Genomic DNA, 13,432 nt, shown 5'->3' on the forward strand with positions numbered 1-13,432 from the left:
AGTTTAAACATCATTAAAGCTAATACGAAAGAATGAGAAAATAAGGTTTAGACTTTTAGAATGATGCTAATATTATGCCCCATCATGTATTATATGATCGTACTTAAATGCTTGTGTAAAAGCGTCTAACTAAAGTTCGAATGTATAGCAGTATATGAACCTCGATTTAGATTTGATTGAATAAATAAATATATCCAATTGAAGTTCGATTTTACAGTTGTATATGAACCTTCTTAAGTTTAACCGAAATCCAAAATGTTACGTTATTAATTGTTCCCAAGAACCCTGCTAAGCCAATGAACTAAGCTAATACAACAATAAACATTCTTAAAGCAAATATATAAGATAGAAAATGAGGTTTAATATTTTAGAAGGGTATCAATTTTTTAACTACTGACATTCTGGATTAAAAGGTTAGTCTATCTAAAATCTATTAATCTAAACCCTTTTTATTTTTTAATTAAAGAACAAAACTAAATATGTTTCACATTTGTTCATTTGGGGACTAACCTTTTAACTATGGGGACTAACCTTTTAACCATAGGGACTAAACTTTCAGACTTATAAGTTGATTTTGGCCGGAATATACTTTATGGGTCCTTAACGGTGAAAAAAAAAGGTTTAGGTCTTTAACGGTGAAAAATTGCAAAGGTAAGACCCCATTCTTTATCTTAACTCATGTTAAATCATACCACATCTGCAATAAACGTAAACAATCAACATTATACATCAAATCTAAGGGTGTTAATTAGATGGACTAGATTGACATTGCGATCCAGTGTTATTCACATTTTTTTTTTTGATTTCGAATCTGGTCAACTCGATCCAATTTTATTTTAAAAGAAACTTTATTTTGATAAACGTAAAATGAATCACAAATAGTACGAACACCGGATGCAGTACAAAAAATACTAAATGCAGAATTATTTAATGATTTTAAAAACAAAAGAAAGACAAAAACGCCCTTTTAAATTTTAATAACCTCCAAAACAAAATAAAAAACAAAACCCCTACAATGGCTTCAATTACGTTACTCGTCGTCTATACACGCTAGTTTCGGAACAACCAACCGACAATTGGCTTCCACTACCGAGCCCTATCACCGGAAACTGGTTTCGACTACCGGATTCTACCACCAGCAGTCCAGATCAAACCGTAAGCTAGTTGTGTCCGGCCAACCTTTTGTTGGTTGTTTCGGCCAATCTTTTATTAAGCTAATGGTCAATGTTTCCGGCAGTTAAGTTTTGGTGCTGCTTACGTTAACCGGCAGTCTACATTGGGTGCCGGGAAATCCATCCGACGGTCTACATTGGGTGCTGGAAAATCCATCCGGTGGTCTATTGTGGGTGCCGGAAAATCCATCCGGCGGTGCGGTTAAGGTTTTGTTTACGTTTTTCGGCGGTCTTGTTTGGTGCCGGATGATATTCAGCAGTGCAATTAAGGTCTTGGAAATTTGATTTTTGAAGTTTAGTTGGGTCCGTGTTATATTGATTCGTTTCACAGTATGATTTGACCAAAAATCTACCGTAAAATAGTCGTCTAATTCATCATTGTTGTCCATCGATTTGGAGCACAAGGTGAGAGTTAAGAGTTTTAGAATTATTATTTTACAAGTTATTGTACGGAGTATTAAAGTGATTATATAGATGTTGAATGGGAAAGAAAGATAGATTAGAATAAGGGCAATGTAGGATAATAATTTTTAAGTAATATTAAGTTATTCTACATTTAGGTAAAATACTACCTGCATTTAGTACTCCCTATGTAAATAATACTCTTTTTTTTTATATAAAGGTAAGGAAAAAAAAACTTAGGAGCCCCTCCGCACGAGGGTAAAACCTAAGTAATCAATGTTTACAATATCTTCTAATTTCGGACTAGAACTAGGGGTAATACATATAGGGTCAATAATGAGATGACTAACATTTGCAATCCAAACTGTCGCTCTATTTGCCTCTCGGAAAACATGTTGCGTGTGGACCGTATTAAAATGTTGGAGGAGAGTCTTGCTATCTTGAATGATATTTTGAAGCTTCCATGGGGGGTTCCATGCACCTTTTAGTGAGTTAATGACAAGTAAGTTGTCACCTTCAATGTAAATGTCCTTGATGCCAAGACAAATAGCCTCTTGGATGCCTTTGTGAAGAGCTATCGCTTCTGCCATGTAGACTTGAGTTTTGCCAAGATTGAAAGACTTGGCTGATATTGTTTTTCCATTGCTGTCTCTCATAATGATGCCTGCTGCCGCTGATGAAGACTTGCATGAACCGTCAAAGTTGAGTTTGAAGGCGTCCGTAGGGGGCGGAAACCATCTAACCATAATGGGAGGGGAAGTGGTTGGATGGTTGTTTGGGAGCTGAAGGGTGGTGAAAGGGGTACCTTTAAGTTGATGAGAATCCATAAGAAGCCTGAACTCCCATTCTTTGAACGCGTTGTAAGCTTTAAAGTAGCAACGACAAGGTGAGACATTGGTATTAGAAAAGACCAAAGCATTTCGTTCTTTCCAAATTATCCAACATAAATAAATGAACTTATGGAGCACAACCTGGTAACGTCTAAGGTAGTCTAAAGTTTTAAAAAAACCGGCCATAGGAAACGTACAGTCTAACCAATCAATACCTAGTATTTAAAACACATAACCATCATCATTTGAATGACACATAAGCAACCCAATCTTGAAGACACGTGTCCAAACTTTATGAAATCTTTCTATTTATTTTTTGTTATAAAAAAAATAATGGTCATTCATTATTCCACTTTATTGTCATTAGTTTTCATGTAGTATATTACTAATCCCCATCTCTTTAATTTATTAGAATTACTCCCTCCGTTCCATATTATACCCACGTTGACTAAAAACACGGGTTTTAAGAAAAATGGAATATAGTACACGAAAAATTGGAATATAATACATTGATAGTTGATTTGTATGAGAAAGTGGAATATAGTACGTAGAAAAGGGAATATAGTACATAAAGAATTGAAATATAGTACATGGGGAAGTTTTGTTGGGTTTTCAATGCATTTTAAATTAATATAGTACATGGGAAAGTGGAAAACTTAATGGCCAAAAATAGAAACATGACTATAATTTTGGGACGCTCGAAATAGAAACAAAATTATAAAATGGGACGGAGGGAGTACCAAAAATTAGGATCAGCACTCAACTTGATTATGCCTAACAACCATCCCCTACTTCATCTTCCCTATTCTTCAACTTCCCATTAACTCTCCAACCTTAATTATATTCAACGTCAATTTAATTAAATCCCCAAATCTTTTATCCTTCTCCTGTAGCATTCATTCAAAAGTTAACCTCCCACTAATAGAGTTTTTGACTGGTCCATTTTAAAACGGTAGGATATTATAGAGTGTTTTAATTCAACATTTCGATTGTTTATTTTCATGCATGAAATTCAAGTTGTAGTACCACCCCACCCCCCCCCCCCCCCCACCCCCCCGAGGTCTCTCTCTATCTAAGCACATTGTTCTTGATTTTTCTTAATTTTGGGACGCTCGAAATAGAAATAAGACTATAGAAACGAGACCGAGGGAGTACCAAAAATTAGGATCGATACTCAACTTAATGCCTAAACACCGTCCCGTTCTTCATCTTCCCATTAACTCTCCAACCTTAATTATTTTCAATGTCAATTTATTCAATCCCCAAATCTTCTCTCATTCTCCTATAGAGTTCATTCAAAATTTAACCTCCCACTAATAGAATTTTTGACTGATCCTTTTTGAAATGGTAGGAGGTTATAGGGTGTTTTAATTCAACATTTCGATTGTTTATTTTCATGCATGCAATTGAAGTTGTAGTACCACCTCCCCCCTCCCCCCTCTCTCTAAGCACGTTGTTCTTGATTTTTCTTAAGCATATTGGAAGTATGTTGTTTATTTTTCTTTCTTAATTTGTTGCAATTCATTTTGCAGATAAGGAGATCCTTATACTGTATGGTTTCCATGCAAATGATTAAAGGTGGGTAAATCGCCTTCAACATTTTGAGACTTTTAGGTGGTTTATTTGTATATGTTTGTTGTCAGGAAACTTACATTTTAGTTTTAATTCTCCTATAAGAAAAGTTTTGTCAATATAGTTCAATAGTTAAAATTTGTTAAGCATTTCCCTTAATTGGATATCATGAGTATAGTCGTACACTGTAACAGTGTTGTTTGATTTTTGTATAAATGATATGTTATTGGTGGTAATGGGTGATTTAAAGTGGATCTATTTTTCCAGGGGAGATGAACACAAGTAGAAAAATGTAATGATTAAAAATACAAGACTTCATAGGCAGTAACGTTTTATTATTGTCATTTGGTTTAAACACCTTCTAACACCAGCTTAAAAACAACATAAATTCTAAACTCCATTACACTACCAACATATAACCAGCCCGTTCATCGAACGGGACCAAAAACTAGTTTTTAGTTAATCTATGTGACCAAACATTTCTTGAATGCTCACATGCAAGTGAGGAAAATGTGGTCAATAGACTCACCGGAGATATTACATCTTGGACTGCAGCTAGAGGGAATCACTTTTCTTTGGAAAATGACTGCAAATAAAGAAAATCACTTTTCTTTAGTTGGGATACTTTTGTGGCATATTTGCCACAGAAAATTTTTGAGCTTTGGGGATATATTAAGCTTACAGATCCATTTGAATTTCCATTTCTCGCTTGAAACAGGGAGATCATGCGCAAGCCAAGTTGCTGATTTTACAGAGAATTCCCTCGAGTTTGTACATCCCCAAATAGGGTTATCCGGTAGATCGTTAACTGGAATGGGAATTCCTTTAATTTTTTGGACAATCTCAGGCGGGAGAATAGAAGAGAGTTTCTCTATGTTCCAATTTTTCCTATCGTCAATGAAATGAGCTACTGTAGTTTCCTCATTACTAGCATTTTGTGCAATAACAGGAAGGTCAATTAGAGCATATTGACCAATCCAGTTATCCCTCCAAAAGTTAATGGATTTACCATTTCCTAATCTCCATCTTATTCCTTTGCGTAGAATTTCTCGTTGGTTTAGGATATGGTTCCAAATAACTGAATCCCTTGTTTTCTTTTTAACAGTAAAAAAGGAGTTGTTGTTCTGGAGATATTTCTTCCTCATAATTTTTACCCAGAGATTATTTTCTTCCGTAAGAATTTTCCAGCCTAATTTAGCAATGAAGGCTCTATTCAAAGGGTAAGTTCTTCTTAGACCTAAGCCACCTTGGTCCTTAGGTTGGCAAACCTTTTTCCAGGCGATAAGGGGGAGAGCTTTACCTAGCTGGGATTGATTCCAGAAAAATTGACGGTGGATGCCTGTAACGCCCCGACCTCTAATTCACTTATTAAGGAATACTTAGCAGCGGAATTTACCTAATTCGGTCGGGACATTACTGCCGTAACTCCCTCTTGGGAATTACAAGGCAACATCATAACATAAGCCATTAAATCCTCCAAAATTAACATAATGATCCTTTATATTCCCAAAGAAAAAGTACATAACTTACTAAAAAAGCCTTTAATTAACTATCAAAACTTAGAATATTAACTAGGTGAATATTAAAGTGAAATCCTCGCCACTACTCGTTTCCATCGCTCCCAGCAGTACCTAAAATAGAAAATAAAAAATGGTGAGCCGAAAACTCAGTAACGAACTATTCTAGCAACGTAAATTCATTTCAATTCATTTTATTTAATAACACAGGGAGAATAGAATAACGTAAAACATTTTATAAAGTCCTTTATTTAATTCATTCATAACTTTTGGGTGCACATGCTAGCCGTGGCAAGTATGACATGGTGGAACGTCTTCCACGATGGACCGCTATCCATAAAACATGGGGCCTTGGCCCGAAAACATGAGAGCCTTGGCTCAATGGGCGGATGCCCCATGGGTACATGCATGACCGAGAATAGTAACCTGTGAACATATACTGCCAAACGGACTAGGTCTTTCACTTTCATTTATCATGTTTCGTTTAATTTTATATTTTAGCCTTTTACTTCAGTTGAAGTAACATAAATCCTTTAGATCATGAGATCATGATAAACATCATTTAGATCCCGGGATCAATAAAATATCAATTCTTTCATGGCATTGCATAAACATCATTTCTTTTTTGGTTTCTTATAAACATAATTTTATAAGAATTTCAATCAATCATATTATAATAAATAAATCAATCAAATCATATTTCATTTCCGCAATTCATAAAACATGTTAAAACATTCAGTTCATAAATCAGTCATAACATTATAATTTCGTAATCGCGTTTATAAGGGAATTGCGGGTACTAGCAATAGCCGTTACCTCATATCCGTGATTTGCTAAGGATATTCCTTGGTTCGTTCGTCCTGAGCTCCGAGTCCGATTTCTTTCAAAATATTAAATCATTGAATTAGTTATTAAACGATAAATAATCTAGAATCGATATTTTATAAATAATAAATTTTATAAGTAATGAACGAAAATATAATTTCGAAATTTAATGAAAATATTATTAATCGAAATTTCCATTGAATATATATTGATATTCATAAACCGATTTTCATGAAAATATTATTTAAATTCCGTTTTTGTTAAATAAAGCTAGTAATTTATTTTCGTAAAATCGATAATTAAACCTGAAAAATATTAAACAATTTATTAGTAAATATTTATATCATAGAAATTTATTAAAACATGAAAACTAATAAATTAGAAAATCTGGAATAACAAGTTGGTTTCTTACCCAAAAGCCCAAACTAGTGTGGCCCAATTTAATTGTGGGTTTTAAGGAGAATAAACTAAAACCAAATATTGATTTTGGTTTATGGAAAGGAACAAGGCAGAGGGTGGGGCGAGACAGGGGATCACGAAAGGGAAAGGAGAGGAGGAAGGGAGGCGGCGGTCTGGGCGGCGCAGGTTGATGCGACGGTGATGGTGGGGTGGTTTGCGGCGGCGTAGCAGTGAAGGGGAGGTGGTGAGTTGCTCGAAGAAGGGAGAAGCAGGGGAGGTTTGTGAGAGAGTTTCGTGGTAGTTTTGGGCGGATATAGGGGCGGAGCACCAAGGTTTTGAGACGGAGGTTGGACGGAGAGAGGAGGAGGCTAACTGGAGGTGGTGGAGCGCGACGGTGGTGGTGCAGCGAGGCAGAGGAGGAGGGGAAAGAAACAGGGGAGGGAGGCAGGGGAGTGTGACAAGGGGAAACGGTGGTGTGTGTGGTGGTGCTGGGGGGCGAAGGTGGTTGGGGTGGTTGTGTGGTGTTGGACGGAGGTGGTAGTCGGTGGTGGTCACGGTGGTTGCTGTGGTGGTGGTGGGTGGTGGTCCGAATCAGAGAAACAAAAGGAAGGAGAATTGAAATTCGTTTTTATCTTGATTTTTGGGTGACTGAATTTTACATTCCGAAATGGATTTTTTAGATGAAGAAGAGGAGAAAGAAAACTTTGAGTTTGCTATGTACGTGGATCAATTTCAGGGAAGAGAAGAAGGAAAGAAGAAGTTAACTTCTTCTGGTTCACGTGAAAAGCAGGAGAAAATAAGAGAAATAAAATTCTTACTCCCACGGGTATTTTGGTCATTTCACAAGATTAGGCCAAAATTTCTGAAATTTTTTGCTATTTTTGGAAACTACTAAAAATAAAAATGTTTAGTTAAAATAATTCTTAATAAAAATATCGTTAACGAAACATAAATAAATTTTCGTTTATAAATCTATCATTTAAAATAAATCGTAAAAACGTTTAAATTAACGAAATTCGATTATTCGTAATTATTTAAAACGAAATCAAGTTAATAAATAATTTTAATTTTAATAAATCACGTTTAAACATTTCGGGGTATTACAATGCCATCAAGCTGAAGGCAAGTTTTACGAGGCAAAAGAAAGGAGGAACAGATATAGGAGGGGAGGGCTTCTAGATTGCTTTGAATAAGAGTCGTTCTACCTGCTTTGGAGAGGAAGTTGGCTTGCCAAGAATTAATATGACTTTCATTTTCTGCATAATACGTAAAAAAATCTGCTCTAGTAGGGGTGAAACTCGAGAAGTGGGCACCTAAGTATCTAACAAGTGCCTCAGACTTAGTCATGTTAAAAATACTTGCTAGAGAGTCTCTCTTAGAGTGGGTGATGTTCTTCGAGAAAATAATAGCAGATTTGTGGAAATTTACAAGTAGGCCTGAAAGCTTGCAGAAGTCCGTAATAACTTTTAGTAGGTTTTGACATGCGGAGTTAATAGCTTTACACAGAAGTAAGTTGTCATCCGCAAACATTAGGCAGGGAATTCTAGCAGTTTGGGGTGCCACTTTAAAGCCCAAGCCCATAGTGGAATTAGCACTAACATTGTTTAGCATAATAATAAAGACTTCCATACATATAATAAAGAGATACGGTGATAGAGGGTCTCCTTGTCTTAACCCCCTGGACGGGGTAAAAACATCAGTAGTGGCATTGCTAACTTTAATGGAATAAGAAACATAAGTTACACAAGCTTTAACCCAGTTGATCCATTTTACAGGAAATCCCAATTTATCTAAAGCTGCCCAAAGAAAATCCCATTCTATCCTATCATAAGCCTTTTCCATGTCAAGCTTGAGATCGCACCAACCTACTTTAGACTTAGATTTTTTAAAAACATTCAGAATTTCTTGCACTAAAAGGAGATTATCATGAATTGATCTTTCTGGGGTGAAGGCATTTTGGAAAGGGCTGATGTGCTGTTGTAAAATAGGACATAGTCGTGAAACCAAAAGTTTGGAAATGGCCTTGTAAATGGTATTACACAGGCTAATAGGTCGAAAGTGGTTAGGGTTTTCCGGATTTTCATTCTTCGGGATTAGAGCAATGAGGGTATGGTTTAGAAAGGGAGGAAGTTTTCCGTGGGAGAAAAAACTCTTGACCATTGTTGTAACTTCAGACCCAATTATTTTCCAATACGCTTGATAGAATTTACGCCCGAAATCATCCGACCCTGGCGCTTTTATTGGGTTCATACTAAAAAAAACTGTCCTTTATTTCTTCATCTGAAAAAGGGGCAATGAGGTTTTCTACTTCCGAATCGGTCACTAAGTGTGGTAAAAAATCTAAGTTGATAGTTCGACCAGTCTGCACAGCAGATTTGAACCTATCTTTGAAAGAGTCGTGCAGAACTCTCTGGACATCATCCTGGCCCTCCTCCCATTGGTTATCAGAATTCTTTAGTCTGCATATGTGGTTCCTCGCAACCCTATGTTTCATAATTTGGTGAAAAAATCTAGTATTTATATCACCCTGGTTTAGCCAGGTTTTCTTTGCTGCATTCTTCAAAATATGTTGCCTATGCATCAGGATTTTCTCCCGTTGCTTGAGCATTCTATGGAGGTGACTTTGCCATATAGGGTTGAAAGGTTGGACTATCAACTTGTCTTCGAGTTCTTGAATTTTATCCGCATTGGTTCTAAGTTGCGTAGTTTTAAAGGTGTACTTGTGCCTAGCCCATAGTTTTAAATCATCTTTGATGCTTACTAATTTAGTTTTAATTCTAAAAAATCTCGATCCTTGAATATTAGTGTTCCATTTAGCTTTGATGATTTTGATTGGTTCTTCCTCTAAGGTCCAAGAGTTTTGAAATCTAAACAATCTATTTATCGGCATTGCCCCTGAATTTGTGTCAAAAAACATTGGAGCATGATCTGAACTAGTGAAGGTTCGTATTTAACTGTTGCATTGGGAAATTTATCAGAGAAACTATTACTCGCAATGGCTCTATCTAGTCGTTGATATAACCCGGGGTAGGATTACGATTTCCAGGAAAAAGCTTGCTGAAGACAAGTTATATCCGATGAAACTGTACGCGTAAGAAAACGTGGGAGTCTCTGACATTGGTTGAGAGCAACTAGGTTGCCCCCAATTTTATCCGAAGGGTGTAAAAGTTCATTAAAATCGCCTACTAGGATCCAAGGTAAATGAATGTTCTCACAGAAAGTGGACATTGTTTCCCAAAAGGGTTCTTTATCTATGTTTTGTGCTGGGAAATAAGCACCTGAGACTAAAACTTGTTCGTTGGTTGGCTTATACAAAACGTTAAGGTGTGCACATCTATCAACTAGAGTATAGTTTTGAACTAGTATAAAATCATTGTTCCAACAGACCCATATACCACCACTATGATTAATAGGATCAATAATTAGATTTTTTTAAAACGAAAGCCTTTGATTACATTTTTGCTTGTGGCATTATAAGTCATTGTCTCAAGGACAATTAAGGTATCAGGCTTAAAGGTAGTGACATAGTGCTTAATATCACCTATTGCTTGGAGTTTTTTACCTCCTTGGATATTCCATGTAAGGATTTTCATAAACAAAGGATAAATAGAAAAAAAAGCCTTTAGCCCATAGAATTCCATGCGGATCAAAGTCCGGTTCCAATAAACAAAACCAAAGCCCAAAGAAATTAAATTAATCAAAATAGAAAAATGTGGCCATTTATGCCTAAAAACATTGGTTTTCCAGGAGACAGGAACAATAGGTGAGTTGAGAGCACCACAGGTAGTGACCTTCGAAGTGCAAAGAAACCATAACCACAATTGCAGGAACTGCCTCATAGCATAAGTAGCGTCCATATAACTGAGAAAAATGGGCAGAAAATGTTGGGTTATCCAGCAGGACAAGTGTGAGTACACTATACATGTAGCAAAGAAAAGAGAAAGGGACCAAGGCTCAAGATTAGACACAATCCATGAACTAATAATCAAACTTAAGAAATCCTCAGGTAGGAAACAAAGATTGTTTCTTACTACATCATAGGAGAAGGACCAAAGGTCCCCTTTGAGCACAACTAGAAGACACCAATCAAAGAGCATCCTAACAATTAGGTTCCTCCATTTGATTTGGAGCCAGAAAGTGGTCCAAAGGAACACCATAACTCGGAACAAGGCACAAAATCTGCTCAACAGTTTATAATAAGAGATACCATGGGTCAAAAGCACAGAACAACATAAAAGGCACAAAAGAGGAGCATCATCAGTAAAACAAACCCAATTATCCTTGTAATAAGAGATAGTTACACTTGACAGCTTCATAAGAAGCATATAAACAACAGTAACTACATGCCTTACTATACTGTTAGCTACAGGTTTACAAAAGGAGGAATTAAAGAACCTGCAGACATACATGATCCAGAACTTATAGTAAAACATATAACTACTAAGCCCTAAAGGCATAACAATCAGTAACAACTGATCAAAATGATTCCAAAAACAGACCACCATCCCAAAATACAAGTGTAACTTAATTAGCATGATCATCCAGCAGAAGGTGAGGGAGAGAGATCACCATCATCTCTCTTCCTCCTCTTAGTATTCTCAGCATCCATGGGGGGAGTACAATCCGAGAACACAGGATCATTCTCATCAAAGCCATCACCATCATAAATTTCAAGGTACATATCTAGATCATGATCACCCTGCACATCATTAACACCTTGTGGAGCTAGCTCAAGAGGGTCAAAATCAGATAGAATATCCTCAAACGGTTGAACAGCAGGAGGATTCAGGGTAATGGTGTCACCAGTAGACACCTGGAAGTCCTGAAGACCCTGAAAGCTGTTAGCCAGAGGAATTACGGGCAAACCAACACCATAGCCTTGGTTGAGAGAAGACACTGGTCTAGCATGAGCAAGATTAGGTTTATGGTAAGGTTTAGATTGGTTTTTTCTCAAAATGGTTCTAGGTTTAGCTCTCCTCCTTGGCACCACAGCCAACCAGTTAGAAGGAGCAGCTTTACCCTCAGCTTCACCAGACACACCCACAGGCAGCTTGGCCTCATCAAATTGAGCAACAACCAGCTCAAGGCAGGGAGAAGGCATTTTGGGACAGGCATTAAGAAAATGTTTAGGGTCACCACAAAGAGGACACACTTCCCAGACTCCTTCATAAGAGAGAAAAAACTCTTGAATATCATACCCAAAGTTTAGAGTAATGGACCTAGGAACAGGCTTGGTGATATTAAGGTTGAGGCACACCCTAGCAAACTGACCCTTCTCAGCATTTTCATAGGTGAATTTATCAAGCTTAATGGGCTGACCAACACAACTTGCAATTTGGTTAAGGTAGTGCCAAGTCTAGTATTCAGTGGGGAGGAAAGGAATTTTCACCCATTGGTCAACATGAGTAATGGAGTAAACTGAGCTTTGAAAGAGGCTCTCCAAGGCAAAAGAACAAAGTTCAGCCCTTGAACAAACCAGGGTCTATTCTCCCACACTTCATCCTTATCCAAGGGGTTAGATAATTTGATAAGAAACCACCCATTACCTATGAACCTGAAAGACACCTCTCCTCTCATGAAATTCCAGTCTCTCTTTATCCTAGCAATAACAGCAGCTGGAGGCACAAACTCCCCACAAACTTTCCCAAAGAGACAGGTGGCTTCCATAAGCTGGATTTGGTCATGATCAAGCTTAGGGGCATCTAGAGTGATGGTGGCATTTTTCGAACTAGGAATATGTGGTGCAGGATTGTGTGAACTGTCCTTAGGCGGGGGATTGGGATCATTATCAGTACTGCTACCTCCCAAGAGAAAGGAGCTATGGGTGGAGTGACCGAAGAAGCTGGAAGAACCTGGATTACTAGGTAGGCTGGTAAGTCTGAAGATGGGTTCTTCTTAAGAAGTGAGGCATAACTAGACTCAACAGGATTGTTTGACATTAAAAGCAAATCACCAAAGGAATTAGCAAGTAATAAGACTAGCAGAGAAAACTTAGAACACTTAGAATAGAAGCAACTAAGAGGAGGAGCAGAAGTTCGAAAAAAACTGGTTTTAGAAATGAAGGTGCAAAAACTGTAAGTTTTGAGGCAGTATTTATAGCAGTAATGTAAGGACTTAGGAAGATCAAAGGTTGAGCAGCTAACACACACAACAAAAAGTTTAGACTGAGAAGGATCTAGAAACACACAACGCAAATGCACCAAAAGAGTAATCATCATCCAGAGAAAAACTAAACACAAACCAACAATTTGCATGCATTGAAAAAACGCGAAAACAAGCAATAAATGACAGAACACAAATGAAAAAGCAAAGAAAACCTTAGAGAAAAACTTCCCTGAGGTGATGCTTGAGAAAAAGGGAGATCTTACAACTTACGGATTTGAAAAAACACCCTCATTGGGCCAATTAGGACGGTGGGTATGAGTTAGTGGAGTAAATCCTTTAATTAACTCCCCAAAAACATCATTACTGTTGCAAAACCCAAGATCCAGTGACTCAACAGCTCTCACCACCCTTAGATCATCGATGCCTTGCTGATGAAGCCAAGATGGAAATCGGAAAAGTGGAAACTTGCCTCGATACAACCGAGGCACCAACCCATAACCATAGAAGCCATAATTACCCCTATTAAGGCTTGGTCTAGAGATAATTTGGGGAATCTCAAACAGATCAGAGGACAAGGAGAAAGACGAAACGAATTGCAGAGCAAAACCAA

The 13,432-nt window shown here is 37.3% G+C and overlaps 1 protein-coding gene across 1 annotated transcript; it reads right to left on the bottom strand.

Annotated features, from left to right (window-relative positions):
- Positions 1–686: 686 nt before the first annotated feature.
- On the bottom strand, positions 687–11,252 carry LOC130471653 (uncharacterized). Its single transcript, XM_056841900.1, has 7 exons — positions 11,233–11,252; positions 10,989–11,112; positions 10,528–10,578; positions 7,923–8,691; positions 4,659–5,315; positions 2,089–2,439; positions 687–697 (listed from the first exon to the last, which is right to left on the bottom strand). The coding sequence occupies exons 1-7, from the start codon at positions 11,250–11,252 to the stop codon at positions 687–689; spliced, it is 1,983 nt and encodes a 660-aa protein (XP_056697878.1).
- Between the last annotated feature and the right edge of the window lie 2,180 nt (positions 11,253–13,432).

The sequence above is a fragment of the Spinacia oleracea genome, chromosome 4, assembly GCF_020520425.1.
Source record: "Spinacia oleracea cultivar Varoflay chromosome 4, BTI_SOV_V1, whole genome shotgun sequence".
Classification (NCBI taxonomy): domain Eukaryota; kingdom Viridiplantae; phylum Streptophyta; class Magnoliopsida; order Caryophyllales; family Amaranthaceae; genus Spinacia; species Spinacia oleracea.